The sequence below is a fragment of the Engraulis encrasicolus genome, chromosome 21 (genome assembly GCF_034702125.1).
Source record: "Engraulis encrasicolus isolate BLACKSEA-1 chromosome 21, IST_EnEncr_1.0, whole genome shotgun sequence".
Classification (NCBI taxonomy): domain Eukaryota; kingdom Metazoa; phylum Chordata; class Actinopteri; order Clupeiformes; family Engraulidae; genus Engraulis; species Engraulis encrasicolus.
Genome location: NC_085877.1, coordinates 9,596,121 through 9,616,120, shown reverse-complemented (window position 1 = coordinate 9,616,120; position 20,000 = coordinate 9,596,121). Strand labels below are relative to the sequence as shown.

Sequence of the window (20,000 nt, the reverse complement as noted above, 5' to 3'; positions counted from 1 at the left end):
AATCCCTGCGTTGTGCCATATTAGGAAAGCCTTGTCCATAACAGATGGTTTAAAGCAATGATTAGCATAGACGGGTGCTCTAAATGAAATGGAGTGCCAGCCAAAATGCCTCCTGATCTGTGTCATTGGTGTGACATTTCTGTAAGATACAATAAAATGATTAATATTCTGCACAAACATATCCCCAATGCTCTTTCTGCTATTGTTCCTTTAACCCCCACCCCACACACACACTACTACCTACCCGCACCCGCACCCCCACCCACACACGCCTATGCATCGTACAGGCAGACAATTGTGACTGCATGGTTTCACAGTGGTTTCACTGTATTACTTGTAATAATTGCGTGAATGTGACAAATAAATATTGAGTTTTTTTCACATTCATATTTTTTAATATAAGGTTAATGTTTATGCAATCATGCCAAATGCTTTATAAATGATTCAAAATGTTGTTGGTTTATTTTAAAGCTGAATATATTCCAGGTTGTATTAATGTTACAGTCACTCCTCAGGACATTTGACATATAAACCTTTCCATAAATCTGAGCAAAAATGTTTCTTCTCATCTAAGACTAATATGAAACATGATGTACCACATCTTCTTACATTTACATTTGTTTTAAAGAGGAAAAATATCAATTTTGTAGGTTTTTAACTAATGTTACGTAAAAACAGGGCCTCATGTCAACCACCCACATACAAAAAAAGCTACGGACAGATTGCATTTGACCAAAATGGCACTCCACAGATGGAGGATTGGGAGTTAAGTAGTTTGACTGCTGATGCTGAGGCAGTTACTAGACAACATAAATTATCGGCAGATCGGCAGATTTGACATAGGCGTCACTCCAAGGTCGGAGAATTGTGAGTTATTTACTTGGACTACTGATACAGAGGCAGTTACTTAAAGGGACACTGTGCAGGAAATGGTCAAAAAAGGTACTGCAACTATGCTGCTCATTGAAACTGGGCTGCCTGTTGCCAAATTCGATCTTAATATGAAAGTTTACTGAGTCATAAACAAATATTTTCTAGTGTGGTCCAAGTTCAGTCATTTTTGCAGCTAAAAATGGCTATTTTTGGAAATTCAAAATGGCGGACCATAGAGAAGATCCCCCTTTTCATGTATGAAAAGTGCAATTTTTCCAGTCATAGTGAATACTTAGAATTTGATGGTGGTGGTAAGTATTCATGAAAAAAGTAACATTAGTGAATGGGCAGCATGAATTCTGAAAATAAACAACTAAAAATCTCACACAGTGTCCCTTTAATAAGCCACGAGAGGCCGTGGGTTTGTGTTCGATTTATAACGGGTGAGGGGAGTTGGAGCATGACGTGAAGCTGAGTGCTGTAAAAACATCCCTTAGACGCTATAAATCGAATACAAACCCATGGATACAAGTGGCTTATTGCTTATCTAACATTGTTGAAATGAATCACTGATACCATTTCTTTAAAAATTGTGAGGTGAGATATATAAAGGAATGAAAAGTCTATGCAATCACACTAATACCCCAACCAGAGATGGGGTGAACAGAGAAGTGTACAGAGAAGTGCCCTTCCTCAACTGCACCAGGTTCTCAAAATCAACTTAGACGTAATGCAAGCATGTAATTTAGACGACATTGTGTACATTTGCATTTGCGAGCATGTAACTTAGGAAACATTGTGTACATTTGCATCTCTCCATGTCTCCTTTGTATAAAAGCGTATCACGCTAAATGCAATGTAATTTCACCAATGTTGGCGTTCAAGAATATAGAGTTGTGGATTACCATCTTTTCCGTGTCCTCTTTTGTCTTTTTGTCCTCTTCCAACAAGTAGCACTCAACACACTCACACACACACACACATGCATGCATGCACACACACACACAGACACACACGCATGCATGCATGCATGCAGGTAAACACACGTGCGTTTGAGTGCGCACACACACACACACACACACACACACACACACACACACACACACACACACACACACACACACACACACACACACACACACACACACACACACACGAGCACACACATACCACAGTTAGAAGATAGCGCTCTAAAGTAGAGACTGCAGTGTTTTGTTCGGTAATGGAGTGCATGGTATAAAAGCAGCTCTTCATAATAGGGCGCACACACACACACACACACACACACACACACACACACACACACACACACACACACACACACACACACACACACACACACACACACACACACACACACACACACACACACACACACACACACACACACACACACACACACAACCTTGAAGACCCTGATACTATTCAAATAACTACTAATAAGAGAGATTTTCTTTTGCAAATGTCTATACCCAGCACCATCAACTGATCAAAGGGAACATATGGAAAGCATGGGCAAATATGAGCTTATGGATAATGTAATATTTTCTTTGCTTGACCATGTGCTTCATAAGAGAAATGACGGACTGCTGTATGCTGAATGTAAACACATCATCATCATCACACCCAGAGAGAGCTAATGGATATGGCGAGGGAGAGAGAGAGAGAGAGAGAGAGAGAGAGAGAGAGAGAGAGAGAGAGAGAGAGAGAGAGAGAGAGAGAGAGAGAGAGAGAGAATAAGCGAGAGATGAAGGTGAGTAAAGAAAGAAAGAAAGAAAGAAAGAAAGAAAGAAAGAAAGAAAGAAAGAAAGAAAGAAAGAAAGAAAGAAAGAAAGAAAGAAAGAAAGAAAGAAAGCTGTGCCGTTCCTCATGATGGCCAATGTGTATGTGTTTGTTTGTTGTTTTTGTCTTGCTTGTTTATCTACAGACATCAGGAAAAATCCAGAGATGGTCAGACACCCAAACAGCTACTCAAATAATAACAAGGCAAATGGACACAGACCATGGGCCATTGAGATAGATGAATGATAGAGAAGTTGTAAACAACTGGACAACATCTTGGGGGATTGAGAGACAGACAGGCAGGGAGTCTGGGAGAGGATGAGGTGACCCAGCACCATAGGAGCCAGGCAAGCACAGACACAGACAGACAGACAGACAGATACAGACAGAGAAACAGTTACAGACAGGCAGGCAGACAGATAGACACAGACAGACAGATAGACAGATAGACACAGACAGACAGATAGACAGACAGACAGTGATGCGGACAGGCAGACAAGCAAAGACAAATAGACAGATAGTCAGACAGACAGACAGAGATGCAGATAGGCAGACAGACAGACAGTGACAGAGACAGAGACATCTATAGAGACAGATGCAGACAGGCGGACTGAAAGATGGACAGGCAGGCAGGTTGAACGACATGTAAGCAGACAGACCAATAGATAGACAGTCAGGTAGACATTCAGGCATACAGACAGACAGACAGGCAGGCAGAACGACAGAGGGCAGGGGCAGTGACGCCAGCCAGCCAGCGCTAATACAATATCAATAGCTATTTAAAGCTGGCCTTTACACACAACTAATGGGAATTTATGACCTGCGACGGGGAGAGAGAGAGATATGCCGAGATAGAGGCACAGAGAGGGAGTGAGAAGGAAAGAGAGACAGAGTGAGATATGGCGGGTGGGAGAGAGAGGGGGGTAGAAACTGAGAAATGAAGATGATGAGAGATGGGGAAAGAAAGAAAGAAAGAAAGAAAGAAAGAAAGAAAGAAAGAAAGAAAGAAAGAAAGAAAGAAAGAAAGAAAGAAAGAGCAAACAGAAAGCGTGAGAGACAGAACAAAAATACTGAACACAAGCACACAAAGATGAAAAGAAAAAAAGCAACAGCCGAGTGTTAGGTGTTGCAGAGGCTCCTGGATTTGGCATCTGTGAGCGCAGTTGCATTTTGTTTTCCGGTTTAAAACAACTTCCAGAATATTCCTTTTTTGTGCCTGGAACAGCGTTCAAATGGAATATCCCTGGAACACGGCCCCATTCAAAATTAGTAAAGAGTTGACATAACTTGTGCACAAACCACAATATTGCCACCATTCTGTTTAAAATAGAAATTCTCTGTGCAAGTAATATGTGTCTGTGAATATCTTCCTCTGTGGCACTGCTCTCAACCGGATACAACATCCAATAGGGCTGTAATGATATTGTATCGATCGAAGAAATCACAATATACAGAACAACAAACCTGTATCACGGTGCAAGAAGGCAGAATTGCGATCCATTACCCGTCAGTACAGAAAACAACCACTATGTGATTGTGCTTACAAGCATCAAATAATCATCATCATTATTTTCAAACAATTAGTACATAAGGATCCTCCTATAGTATAAATAGTGACAATAACGTTGGTAAATGGAGAAAAAAAGTATTGAACAATTTTAATCTATATTAAGGGATCTATTGAATCGAGGGTCAAAAGTCGTCAAGTGAACCGAATCAACAGTTGGGTGTATCGTGACAGCCCTAAGATACCTGTGTGAAGCTGTGTGGAGGAGAAACTCATGAGCAATCTCTGATAGTTTCTCTCTGCCTTGATCAGGCTGTGGGAGAGACTCCTAATGTCTGGTATCGCTTGATCGATGTCTGATACTGCATCTACAGCAGCTGATGCTGGTATTGCATTAGAGGCCATGAGAGAGGCTGTTGCTCGCTGTCTGATATGCCTGTTTATTCGGTTAGGATATGGCTCCTCAGACCTGCATCTGATATGGAGCTTATTTGGTTAGGAAATGATGCTGACTGCCCTCACTCACCAATATTATATCTGCACAAAAGAGGACCACCACAACATCACCGGCTGCTTTAGATGTCTGCACCTACAGTAATAACGTTCAACTATCAGTCAAGACGCCAACATCTGTCTCTATACACGTCTATGAACAACGAAAAGAGAGAGAATGTTGTCTGAGTGTGGATCTCCTCCTCTGAACCTGATAGAGCTTGATAGCCGAAACGCGTTTGCTTGTGGACATGGTGGTAATCTATAAATAAATAATGAGACGTAGTTTGTGAGTGCGGATTTTTCTTCTTTAAGTTGATACCTTTTATTGCGCACTCAAAGACATTCATTTTTTCCCAAGAAGTTGAGCGCGTCCTCTGACAAAACTTGAAGATGTTATTTGATTTTCAGAGTCAGATAGGTGTCTGGAGATTCGGCTCAGACGTGCATCTCATACAGAGTTTATTTGATTAGGATATTGTGTAACTGTCATCAATCACAGATGTCACCCTGGCTGGGCAACACTGACTGGTCAAGTCTCGCTGCATTAGATCACTACTTTATTTGCACTTACTGTACATTTAGTGCTACTACATGTGAGGAATATATTTCAAACATTTTGTTATGATGGTGTTGTAGCATTTGAAACAGGCATGTCGGCGGACGGCAGGTACGACACAAATAGCACAGTAGGGATGGGCAATATGACAATGTACTATATCATTATTGTGATAGAAAAGTGTCTATCGTGATAAACTAATGTTATCCATCATTACAGCGAATAAACAATATATCATATAATTTAATATCATTCCGTGTTGCTACATGGGCACATTCTATGTTCATATATCTGTAAAAAGAAGAATAAAAAGAATAATTTTAAAGAATGTGGTTTTCCAACATGATACAAGAGAAAAAAAAGAAAATAACTGAAAACACACATAATTGTGGTATGTTGTGGTATCGTTATAGTGATATAAGAAAGCCATATAGTGATAGATCGCCAAGAACTTGCCCAGCACTACTGCACGGGGTGATTTTAAGATCCCTCCCTGCTTTAGAGGTGTCCTCCTTCAAGGACAGATTACAGCACAGGCCAACTGGCCCCAAGCCTAGGGGTCCTCCAAGAGCCAAGGGGGCTCTTAAACCCAACCCTCTATATTTCCTTTCTCACATTAAGATAGCACTTTTCACATTTTCCGAGAGGACAAGCCCCCGAAGCCCCAACAATACAGAGTCTTTAATATCTGACTTAAAACCCTGAAACTGTTTGAAAACTACCAACACCAATGGAGGGGGGACTTTCTTCTTTCTGTCCCAGGGGCCCATGGAGTCATAATCCATCCCTGTACAAGTCCACCACTACCTATGGGCCCCTCCAGAGTCTCACCAGACATTAGATCCCTAACAACATAGGATGTGTCTCATGTAGTCAAGTTCAGTAATGCACATGTGCAACATTCATAGAGGTCTACTAGACTACCACCCACACTGCGCAAGTCTCACTACATTAGATCACTAGTGCGTCTGTGCGCACGGATGCGCGTGTGCGTGGCTGTGTGTGTGTGTGGGGGTTATGTGTGTGTGTGTGTGACGTGTACTTCCTGCTGAGTTATGCGTCCTCCCCCTCAAACAACACTCTGGTGTTTCCTCAGGAGGTTCCCACGTGTGTCTGGTAGCGGCTAACGCTAGCTGGCAGGTGTGTGAGGCGTAGCATGAACAGTCCTGACAGGCTGGAACTCTTACATAAGATGGCTTTTAGCCCCCTGATTAGCATCCATCCTGATTAGCTGTGTAGCCTCCCGTCTCATTGCACTACACTACATCCCACTACACTCAGCATTTACCCAGATTAGCAGGGCTTTGAGGCTAATGAATTAAAAACAACAACAAAAATATGATGAGTCATTGCTAATCTGTGACCTCATAAGGATTTAAGTCCGTTATCAATAATTTAGATTACACTGTAATCCAAAGTGACTTGTAGTTATTTTAGCTACTGAAAGGTACAGACAGCAGCCAAAGCCTGTGTGTGTGTGTGTGTGTGTGTGTGTGTGTGTGTGTGTGTGTGTGTGTGTGTGTGTGTGTGTGTGTGTGTGTGTGTGTGTGTGTGTGTGTGTGTGTGTGTGTGTGCTTGCGTTGGAATGACAGATTCAGGGCATGCAGCATACTCCACCACCCCACCCATACTCTTTCTTCGGGATTTGAACCTCTGACCCTTCAAGACCCTTCTATATTCTTTAAGCCACAGTCAGCTGCCTATTTGACCCCTTTAGAAGTTACATCGTCACTGACTGCACGCACATTGTTGGCTCAAACACACACACACACACACACACACACACGCACACGCACACGGACACGGACACACACACACACACACACACACACACACACACACACACACACACACACACACACACACACACACACACACACACACACACACACACACACACACACACACACACACACACACACACACACACACAGCACAAACCCTGAAGAGAGAAGACTTACCATCCTGAAGTGTGTACGCTAGTAAAAAATAGAGATCCTAAAAAGTACACGTTACGCTATTCTGAGAGGTAATAGGCTGTTCCAGAACATATAGGATATGTGTGTGGTTACAAGCAATTAAACGTTTTGACTGGTCTGAGGGCATCATTAGGAATGGCCGTGTTTGTGGCGCCCACTTCATATCTGAAGTTCTAGAGATCATACATTGTCTTATCTAAAAAAAAAAAACCCACCTAGTTTCTTTACAAATGTGCGGTAAATGGTAGATTCTGCTCCATCGATGCGCGCACAGCCTGATTACATCACATCTGTGTACAAACCGTAGAGGGATCTATATCGGGACCTCATATCCGTTTGTCCATACGTACGGTCAATCTTTTATACTGTGCATCTCACTTCTCCCTAGCATTTTTATCTCTTTTTTATCTTTACACTGTGCAACCACCCTAACCCAAAACATATTTATTCACTATTATTATGTCATTCTTTTCATCTTTTATGATGCCTTGTGGAAGTGTGTGAGTGTATGTATCTGTGTACTACTGCTGCAAAACAATTGCCCAAGCTGGGACAAATAAAGCTACTTGACTTCACTTGAAATGTGTCAAGCTGCAACTATGTTGCAATTTCCCACCTTGAATCCAATTAAGTAAATCGATCAACCAATCAACCCACCAATTTATTGATCCGTCTATCTATGCAAAGACGAACAAGGTCAGAACACGCTTTTGTCAGTGCTTCACTATAGTGAAACGCTGTATACTGTATGCACTCCAGTTAGTTTTTTACTTTTTTTTAACAGCCAGGACTCACGACTGCACTCTTTATGAAAATGTAGAACGGTCTTCCCTCTCCATATGAATGAAAATACATGCACTGGCATGTATTGCTAAAGCCCTAATTGCTTAACTACCCCACTTAAATTTTGATTTCTTTTCATAATAGTGTTTACTGGACTTGGTCATCATCACAAAAAAAGTTTACATACCGGTACTAATACTGCCTTTTCTTTATACATATCAAAGGTTTGGAATGAACATAAAGCCACACTAAATCTTGAAAATCTTTTGCCTATGAGTGATTCTACGATTCCCCTACGCTTTTGGCAAAAGCAAAATGTCAATTATCAGTATTTTTTTTCAACTAAATGACCTAGATGTTTACATAGTGTAGATATTTAAGTTTCCAAACAAACAAATTGCCAAGCTTAATCTTAAATCATTTGATAAATACTCTAATGAAAGCGAACATTTGCTTAATTATTTTGTCAACAGTGTTATGGACAAATACTATGTCATTTCAAACATATATAAAAATACTACAGAGTTGAAACAATATATGTTTGAAAGTGCTTATGTCCCTTAGCAGTAATGTTGTCTTTAATCTGTGCAACTGATATAGAAAATGTGATTTTTGAGCTTCATAAGTAGGATTTTATGAGTCACTGTGATACAGACTGACACATTTTTCATCATAAATCCCTGTAACGTCTGATTTGAATATAGTCACCCTCCTTACACAAGACTTCCTTCTCCAGAGATAATCCCTAGTGTATGTTCATAGGATTTTTCCAACACATAAGGGATCAATAGCGCAAAAACACTTTCAAAACAGTCAACGGTGTTACTCAACGGTGTTACGGTCAACAGTGCAGGGGAACAAGTCGGCACTTTTTTAGGAGAAAAAAACAGAGCAGACAAACCCATATCCCTAGAACACAAATTATTTAGTTTGTTTGTCTGTCAATATGGATATAAATTGGCAAAAACATACTCCTCCTCAACTGTCATCAGTGTTGCCAGATTGGGCTGGTTCCCGCCCAATTGGGCTGCTTTGGATGGCCGGGTGCGGGTAAAAATGGCATCTATCAGAAAAACCTTCCCACTGCCATATAAATCAATAGAATTGGGTGGGTTTTTAGGGCGGATTTTGATCACTTTTTGGGCTGGAAATCATCAGCCTCATCTGGCAACCCTGACTGTCATACTTAATTGTAACACCATTGACGGTAACACCGTTGACATTTCAGCCATTTTTATGGTGTTGTGCTAACTGAGGACCTCAGAAGTTCCACCACAACACCTTAATCAATTCATGTATCTGTATGCTTTATCTGTGTTTTTCTACATGTGATTTCTAATTCAGATTCTTATGAATATGTTGATAACACCGTTGACAGGCAATTTTCCCGCTATGAGAACATGAAAAAGAATGGATTAAATTATGGAAGGATGGAGCTCAATATTTACCAAAAAGTCTTCCCGTATCCTGCCAAAGAGGTTATGACATCACGTGATGTTATTCGTATGGCCTAAGACCAAACCATTACTGATTTATGGAGGAGGTTTCAGACCGTGACACCGTTAACACAGTTTTCGTGGACAAACACAAAATGGCAAATTTCATGTATAATGGAAAGGACAGTGGTCTTTCTGACAGTTTTGTCATATTGTGATGATTACTGTGAATCAACATTTGCAATCGTCTTGGGCAAAACAAGTTTCTTTACATGCTAATATGAAGACTGAATCTGACATTTGGAAAACAGGACGGCATGAAAACGCCCAAAACCAGTATTAAATATTCATTCTTGCTGAGGGAAATAATGCTATGTCTACACTTTCTGTATTATATGAAAGATAAATGTTTTCTAATGTCCAAAACATAATTGGATGCAGTTAATAGTTAGTGGAATTGCCAAATAAAATCCACGGACTTAAAAGTGTAGGCGAATTAGAGAATCACTCCTATATATGTTTTTAAATACCTCTTAAATCAGCTTTAACTGAGCAATGCAGTTGTTTTTATTGATTTCATTCCTTCTTTGCTGTCTGCTTTTAGTTGTCTGTCAAAATCACACACACACGCACGCACACACACACACACACACACACACGCACGCACACACACACACACACGCAAATGATGAAAATCATTTTTTGATCGTTTATTACGTTTTACTGATGCTTTATAAAATACCTAGAAAAAATATGTTGAAGATTTCACAAACCTTTTAACAGAGTATTTTTTCTATTTACAAAAAAATGTAATTGCTTGATACAAAAAAACTTACCCATAAAATAATTATTTGTTCATCATTAGTTAATTATTTACAATTTTTTTATAATGCTTTTTATTTATCCCTTATTATAAAGCGTTACCAATGACTTTTAACTGTAGAGGTCTACCTATCTAAGAGGTCAGGGAGTTTGCGGCTTCACAGGACTGGGTGAAACACAGTGTTTTACCGCAGTTTAAAAGTGACTTCCTGAAATGCAGGGAACAGGAAGTGAACTTGTGCATTAAACATGGACGGAATGTTGCATAATTCACCGCTCCATCACACACACACACACACACACACACACACACACACACACACACACACACACACACACACACACACACACACACACACACACACACACACACACACACACACACACACGGCTCCAACCATACTCTACTTCCTTCCTTTCTAGCCATGAGAGAGAGAGAGAGAGAGAGAGAGAGTGAGAGAGAGACAGAGAGAGACAGAGAGAGACAGAGAGAGAGAGAGAGAGAGAGAGAGAGACAGAGAGAGAGAGCGAGAGAGAGAGAGAGAGCGAGAGCGAGAGTCTGTGTATGTTTTGTGTGTATGTGTCTGTGTCTGTGTGTGTCTGTGTGTGTGTGTGTGTGTGCATAATTCACTGTTCCCTCTATATTCTGCCTCCCCAGAGGGCACGAACAGACATCCACGTTCCTCTTTACATAAATGATCCTCTCTCGCTCTCTCTCTCTCTCTCTCTCTTTCTTTCTTTCTCTCTCTCTCTCTCTCTCTCTCTCTCTCTCTCTCTCTCTCTCTCTGACATCAGCGTTCCTCCGCCTTACACAAATGAGCTGCTTTTCTTTATCTCTCCCCTCACAATCCATCTCTCTCTCTCTCTCTCTCCCCTCGTCTTTCTACGATCTGGCTTTCTTGTTCGGTCTCTTTCTTTCTCTCTCTATTCCAGATATCGGTGCTCCTCCGTTTCTCAAAAATTAGCTCTCTTTTTCATTCTCTCGCTCTCACTTGCTCACTCGCTCACTCACTCACTTCGTTTGTCTTTCTCTCCGTCTCTTTATTCCACTCTCTTTCAGAATCCACACATTTCTAGCTCACTTCTGTTACTTTCCAACTTTCTCTCTTCTCCCTCTCTCTCTCATTCGTTCTTTCTCTCTCGCCCTCACTTTTATTCCCCATTCTCTCCCTCTCCCTCCCCCTTCCTCTCTCTCCCTTTCAGAATCCACACTTTTAGCTCACTTCTGTTTCTTTCCTACTCTCTCTGTCTCTCTCCCTCACTTTTACTCTCCATTCTGTCTCCCTCCCTCTCCCTCTCTCTCTCTCTTTTATCCGACTCTCTTTCAGAATCCACACATTTCTAGCTCACTTCTGTTACTCTCTCTCTCTCTCTCTCTCTCTCTCTCTCTCTCTCTCTCTCTCTCTCTCTCTCTCTCTCTCTCTCTCTCTCTCTCTCTCTCTCTCTCGCTCTCTCTCTCTCTCTCTCCCGCCCACTCTCTTTCAGGCTTCACCATCCCTCCCTTTCTCTCTTCTTCAGCCCTCGCCTCTTCATCCCATATTTTTTTTTCTCTACCACTCTCAGGGTCTATAAGTGCGTGTTCAGACATTCAGGCACTGACTTCTAAACTGCTTGTGTACCTGTCTGTTTCCATCATTCTACGCTTCAGTCTAGAATACATGTGTGTGTGAGTGTGTGTGTGTGTAAGTGTGCATGTGTCATGTTATGTACGAGTGTATTCCTTAAAATGAAATGTGTGTGGGCTAGCTGATATGCATAGAGTACACTCAGTTTGTGAGTCACTATACCCGTGTGTGTGTGTGTGTGTGTGTGTGTGTGTGTGTGTGTGTGTGTGTGTGTGTGTGTGTGTGTGTGTGTGTGTGTGTGTGTGTGTGTGCATGTGTACTGTATGTGTGTGCGTATATGTGTGTTAGAGGTGCTCCGATTGCTCGGCTGCCGATCATGACCGGCCGATATCGGCCAAAAATAGCCTGATCGGTGATCGGAAAAACATGCCGATCAAAAAACCGATCGAGAGATATTAAATTCCTCACGCAACCATTTGCCTTTACACCTGGCGCTGCATGTAGGCGCTGGCTCTGCACAGCTGCAACTGCACCAAAAGAAGGCATCTTTGCTTGTCTATAACTTTTCGCCATTCCCCCCTTCATTTCCACCATTCATAACCATATCTGCATCAACAATGATCTGATTTTCCGATCCATGCGCCGTTTACCTGAGTGACAATGTAATTTGCGATTGAGTACTCGCCAGTGAGCCATGTTACGTTATAACCTGTGTAGTTGCCTTGGTCAGCACGCGACAACTTCACGTTGTCAGCACAAACATGTCAATTATTGTTTTCAAAGTTGTAATTGGCAGTCAGTCGATTAGTTTGATAGTCGCTGAAACACCAAACGGCGACAGATGTGGTTAAAACTTGAGAGAGAGATTCAGAACGGTAGTGGAGCACTGCAACTGTGGACGGTGACAGAGAGGGGAGGGGCTCTCCTCACGAGGCTGCTCATTTAAAGCGACAGGTTGTTTTTTTTCTCGTATGTGGAAGACTATTTGATGTAATGTTTCAGTTTCAATTCAATCTTAAATAGTTTAGTTATTCTATGCAATAACTTATACATTGATTAATACTGTAGACTGTATTACCAACACTAGTCTGAAAGATAATAATAATAATAATAATAATAATAATAATAATAATAATAATAATAATAATAATAATAATAATAGCCTAATAATAGACATGTGCAAATTAAGATTGATTGGTTTATGGGCAGAAATGGTATTCAATAAGGATAATTAATAGGCTATTAAAAAAATAGGAAATCATTTTTGTGATCGGCAATGATCGGTAATCGGCAGATAAAGATTTTTTGGTGATCGGTATCGGTGATCGGACCCAAAAAATGGTGATCGGAGCACCTCTAATGTGTGTGCGTATAAGCATGCGCGCGCGTGTGTGATATAATCTATGTGCAGTTCTCCAGCAGTGTGTATGTGTGTGTGTGTGTGTGTGTCTGTGTGTGTGTGTGTATGTGTGTGTGTGTGTGTGTGTGTGTGTCTGGAAGCGGATGAGAGACACTAGGAGTTCAAAGCAGGGTCAGCTGGTGCCACCACAAGGGACAGTACAAACAACACACGCACACGCACATGCACACGCACACACGCGCGCACACCCACACCCACACCCACACACACACACACACACACACACACACACACACACACATTTCCAGGTTAAGCTTCAGACAAAGGCCAACGTTAAGCAAACACACTCAGGCGGTCCAAACTTCGTATGAAGTGTTTGGCTTTACTGAATAATTCATAGACACACATAAAAACACACACACGCACACACACACTCACTCATACTGTATGCACACACACAGGCATGCACACACATACGCACACAAACCCATGCGCACACTCTCACACACAAATTCATGCACACACTCTCGCACACAAACTCATGCGCGCACTCTTCTTTGTTTTGCTTTCCTCTATGTTGATAAACACCCAATAATGGAAGGCACGTGCGGGGGAGGGAGGGAGAGAGAGAGAGAGAGAGAGAGAGAGATTGTGGGAAAAGAGAGAGAGGGACAGATGGAGAGGAAAATAGAGAGTGTGTGTGTGGGTGGGTGTCGGGCTTGCAGACCTTGACTGACACTAGACCCTGTCTGGTCCAGAGGCACGCACACACACACACACACACACACACACACACACACACACACACACACACACACACACACACACACACACACACACACACACACACACACACACACTGAGCTGAGACTAACTTTGAAGTGGTTTAGCAAACAAACACAGACAGACAGACAGACAGACACACGCACGCTTAATACAAACAGCAGATGCACAGTAAAGGTGTCCGCCATCTTGAAAGGAGGGCATGCTGGCACCTTGGTAATCACGCAGCCACATCACCGGTTACCATGACGGTGACTGGCAAGGCTACTGGGACCCCCCCACCTCCCCCCTGAGGTTGTCATGACGACAACAGGGCATGTGTTCCGCCGGAGCTGTGCCAATCACCTTGCCACATCTAACGTTACCATGACAACGATGACAGGTAGGCAGGTGTTCCTTCCGGAACATCTTTTAAGGTGGCTATGACAATCAGCTGCTGGAGCTCCGTGGTGACAGGGCTGAGAGCATGTGTGACACATGACTTATCTTTGTCAAACAGTTGTGTGAACATCACGAATGAAACTGTATGTTTTGGTGGCTGTGACAATGGGCGCAGTTACTTACAGGCGCAGAGTATTCCGGTTTCAAACAGAATATTGTCAGTATTCTGTTGAAAAACAAGTTCCGGAATGTTCCATTGACATGTGTGCAGCCATGGTCTAATGGTTTGGGAGGTGGTCTTAAGATCAGATCATTTCAGGTTCAAATCACACCCCTACCTTTTTACATGGCTGAAGTGCCATTGGACAAGGCACCTAACCCCACATTGCCTCAAGGACTAACCTGTAAAGAAATAGCCCGTAACCACTACCCCGTAAAGTCAAGAGTGTAATGTAATTTAATGTAATGTTATGTGTGCAACCGCGCTCTGCAGCCGGAATATTCCAGGACACAGCCATATGCAAAATGAATAAAGAGTTCACGGCTGTAACAATATTGGATCGAACCGAGATATCGCGATACTGATCACGATACTGTATTGTGATGTAAGGAGGCAGTATCGTGATATGCCCTTTCTAGGTTTTGTTATCCTTCAGTCCAGAAAACAAACATTATGTGAAATCGCGGGGTGTATCGAACTGTAGGTCAAAAAATTTGATATGAACCGAATCATGACATGAACCAAATCGTGACTTCAGTGTATCGTTACAGCCCTAGTTCAAACGACTTGTCTGCAAACCGAATACGGCCACCATTCTACAGATATTTAAAATCAGAGCTTTCCCTGTATGTAACTGCAGTCAATGACGAGCCTTAGCCGCTAACTGACCACAACAACCATTGCCATGACATTGGGAGGCAGTTGTACTGGAGCATCTTTAGGTGGCCGTGACAATGACAGGCCATCACAAACTGTCCATAGTGACATGGCACATGTGACATGACCATGGCCACTGGCACTGGACAGAATGTGACAGCATAAATCTCATAGTGTGCTATTGTGTAACAATATAAATCTTATATGGGGGTATTGTGCAGTGTGGTGGGTCTAAATACGTATGTACGATAAGAGTCAATCGTCACTGACAATGCACAGAGCGAAAGAATATGAATGTTGTATGGTGCTATTGTGTAAAAAAAAGAATATAAATCTTATATGGTGGTATTGTGTAACAATATAAATTAGGGATGCACCGATACTGGTATCGGTATCGGCACCCGATACTGCTCATTATACTCGTACTCGTCAAGCACTTGCCGATACCAGGAACAATACTGCTATTACACAAAACAATGCAAAATCTTGTCACGTCCTGTGGACTTGAAAGCAGCATGGAAAAAAGTGCCACCTCATACATTTACTAACATTTAAATCTACATGGAAATGGACAATAAAAATATCACAGGTGGAAAAAAATAAGGCCATGCATTTATTTTCATTGTATTTTGGTGGTAAAAGGTATCGTATCGGTACTCGGTATCGGCAAGTACACACAATAATCTACTCGTAATTGTATCAGTTTTCAAAAAAGTGGTATCGGTGCATCCCTAATATATATCTTATATGGGGGTATTGTGCAGTGTGGTGGGTCTAAATGTACGTATGTACGACAAGAGTCAATCGTCACTGACAATGCACAGAGCGAAAGAATATGAATGTTGTATGGTGCTATTGTGTAAAAAAATATATAAATCTTATATGGTGGTATTGTGTAACAACATAAATCTTATACTTGGGTATTGTGCAGTGTGGTGGGTCTTAATGTACGTATGTACGATAAGAGTCAATCGTCATTGACAATGCACAGAGCGAAAGAACATGAATGCTGCATTATAATCTTATATGGTGGTATTGTGTAACACTATCAAACTTATATGATGCTATTGTGTAGTATGGTGGCTCTATATGTAGCCTAAAATAAGTGTCAATCATTCCTGCCAGCAGAGAGGCGTGGTGTGTGAAATAATATACATACATTTTATAGTGTTATTATGCAGTGGGGGTCATGTAGTGGGGGTAAACTACTGTGTGTGTGTGTGTGTGTGTGTGTGTGTGTGTGTGTGTGTGTGTGTGTGTGTGTGTGTGTGTGTGTGTCACGGATGAGGAATGGAAACATTACACCAGATGCTGATCATCTGTTTTTGTCTTTTGTCCCTCATTCGATCTCTCTCTCTCTCTCTCTCTCTCTCTCTCTCTCTCTCTCTCTCTCAAAGCCAACCTATTCATATGTGTGTTGTTATCCATCTCCCTTCATCACTCATCCTCTCTAATTGCTCTTTTCCTTTCATCACATCCTCTTTATCTGTCCATCAGGGCCCAGTTGGACAACATCCATCCTCTCCAGCTCTCTTTCTCTCTGTCTCAATCACTCACTCAGGCTCTTTATCTCTTCATCATGCTCTCATGGGAAACTATCTCTCTCTCTCCCTCTCTCTCTCTCTCTCTCTCTCTATCTCTCTCTCTCTCTCTCGGTCGGTCAGTCTCTCTCCCTGGCAACATCAATCCTCTCTCTCTCCATATCTCAAACACTCTTGGTACACATCCATCCATCCTCCCTCTCCCCCTCCCTCTCTCTCCATCCAGGATGACCTACTAACGTTGGGACAGGTGGTTGAGTCTCATGTGTGAGGAGAACTGTACCGCACGCATGCACGCACGCACGCACGCACGCGCACGACCATGGGGGCAGGTGCAGGTGCAGAGTGCCTCGGAGACGTGCAGAGGGCAGAGTGGCATGGAGAAGTGGTCATCTTGCTTTTAACTGCTCTTAAACCAGCTGTGTACCACACACACACACACACACACACACACACACACACACACACACACACACACACACACACACACACACACACACACACACACACACACACACACACACACACACACACCAGGAGAAGCGACTCCCCTGGATCTTGCACGCACACACATGCACACACAAGCACACACAAGCACACGCTTTGTCCTTTCACACATAATCTGGGGCCTCCTAAATAGGCACACACACACACACACACACACACACACACACACACACACACACACACACACACACACACACACACACACACACACACACACACACACACACACACACACACACACACACACACACACACACACACACCATGTTCTTCTCTAGCTGGTCCACACAAAAACACTGTTTTCAATACAACCCCCCCCCCCCCCCCCTCTCCATTCCCCACCAACCTCAGAGCATCAGCATTCTTTCAACTCACCTCCACTGTTCCATGCCTTCCTCTTCGCCGCCTCCTCTTCATCATCCTCCTCCTCCTCCTCCTTCTTCTTGTTCTCCTCCTTCTGACCATCTTTCTCCACCTCCATCTCCTCCCCCTCATCCTGCTGCTGCAGCCGCCCCTCTCTTTTTCTGCCCATCTCCTCCTCCTCTTCTTTCTTCACCTCCTCTCCATCCATCTTTTTCTCCTTCACTTCATTCCCCCCATTCTTGTCTTCTTGTTGTTGCCGCTGCCCCCTGCTCTTTATCAAGTCTTCCTCTCCATTCTTCTTCTTCTTCTTCTTCTTCACCACCTCCTCCTCCTCCTCTTCCTCTCCATCCTTCTCCTTCTTCCCATTCTGCCCATTCTCCTCCTCCTCCTGCTGCTCTTGCTGCCCCCTGCAGGTGAGTCCGAGTAGTGTCCGCGCCACCCGTAGCACCACCCCGTCCACAAACTCCCTTGGCAGCGTGGCACAGTTCCTCACCACTTCCACCCTCTCCCGCGGCCGGAACCCCCCGCCCCCCCACCCGTCACCATCACTCGGGTTGTCGTGACGACTGCATCCTCCCTCCTCCTCCACCTCCCCGTCCTGTTGCTGTCTGTCAGCGTCTCCTTGGAGATGGGTGGCGTTTGAGGAGGAGGAGGAGGCGGGGTGGTGCTGGTGGCGTTGACGGGATAGTGACAGGAGTTCGCGCCTCTGCTCCTCCACAGCGGCCTCCTCCGATGCGGAATAGCTGCGGCCTCGGCCTATGAGGCACACCTAACACACACAAACACGCACACGCACACACACACACACACGTTAATTGACTCTTTCCTACTGGAAGTACATAAAGCTCTCACACACACACACACACACGCACACACACGCACACGCACACACATTAATTGACTATTACCAGAAATTCCTAATCTTCAACCAACCACACACACATATTGTACACAGACACACACACACACACACGCAGACACGCACACACACACACACAGACAAAGACACAGACACACACACAGCTATTAACCCCCCTCATCAGCACACCACATAGACACATATTATCCAAGTATTTTCCTACCAGACACAGCAAACACACACACACACACACACACACACACACACACACACACACACACACACACACACACACACACACACACACACACACACACACACACACACACACACGGCTATCAACACCTCTCGTCAGCCCAGCTGAGAAGGTTACAGGTGTATCAACAACACACCTGCTCCCTCCACACTGTAATTAAAGTTTGCACAGCCAGATTGAACTGCTCACACACACACACACACACACACGCACATGCACACACACACACACACAGAGCCAGCCTAATAAACACACACACACACACACACACACACACACACACACACACACACACACACACACACACACACACACACACACACACACACACACACACACACACACACGCACACACGCACACACACACACAAACCTGAATTGAACTTCAGCTTACAGTGACACAGTATACCTTCTATTACCTTTGTTAAGGGATTACGCTTTTCTCTGTGTGTACACACACTCTCTCTCTCTCTCTCTCTCTCTCTCTCTCTCTCTCTCTCCTTTTTTTCTCAACCTTTACGCCATTCTGAACAAGTTTGTATGGAAGATTATTGTAAATGTGGACTAAAGAGGGTTTGTTGTTCTACTTTTTTAGTCCAGGGTGCTTATAGCTATTACTAGATCGAATTTCCTACCTTTTTTGGCAATCATTTTGCACCTTTTCATTTACTACCTGTAGTCTACACGGGGCATCCTACTGACTTAAGACTGCACTCGTCTATACAGTATTTCAGCTGCTCTCTATAATAATATGTCTAGTTTTGGTATTCTGAGGTAGTGTGTCCGTGTGCAGATGTTCAATGTGTGATGTTGGCGACTCCTTTGTGTAATAATATTACTACAACATTAGAGTTAAGTAGAGTAGATAATATTACAAATATAATATTATTCACTAACCTGCCTTGACTCACATATGAACTTACAGTAACTGCCATCGCATTCATAGCCTGTGTCGCTTTAGGTAAAAGTGTTAGATAAGTGTAATGTAATGTAATGTAGGACATGTTCTTTGTATGTTGAGATGGTCCACTATTCTACTCTATACTATTCTATTCATCTGAGCTCTGATCGGAGTCCAGCTGTGTTTCAAATCCACACTGTGCGCAGATGTGTGATGTAGTCTATGTACTCTAATGACGAGACACTCATTGTTGTAATTTTTGGTCTAAACAGGCCGCCGTACCAGTTAAGTAGAGGATATCCTCCGGCACTCCTCCTGTGCCTCAAATCCACACTGTGTGCAGATGTGTGAGATGTAGTACTGAGACGCTCATC

At 43.0% G+C, this 20,000-nt stretch overlaps 1 protein-coding gene across 1 annotated transcript in view; it reads right to left on the bottom strand.

Annotated features, from left to right (window-relative positions):
* The window catches only part of trmt44 (tRNA methyltransferase 44 homolog), a 45,218-nt gene that overhangs the window by 11,090 nt on the left and 14,128 nt on the right, over nt 1–20,000 (bottom strand). The window contains exon 9 of the mRNA XM_063187524.1: nt 17,623–18,379. Within this exon, the coding sequence (XP_063043594.1) occupies nt 17,623–18,379 (757 nt within the window). The remainder of the gene's footprint in view (nt 1–17,622; nt 18,380–20,000) is intronic.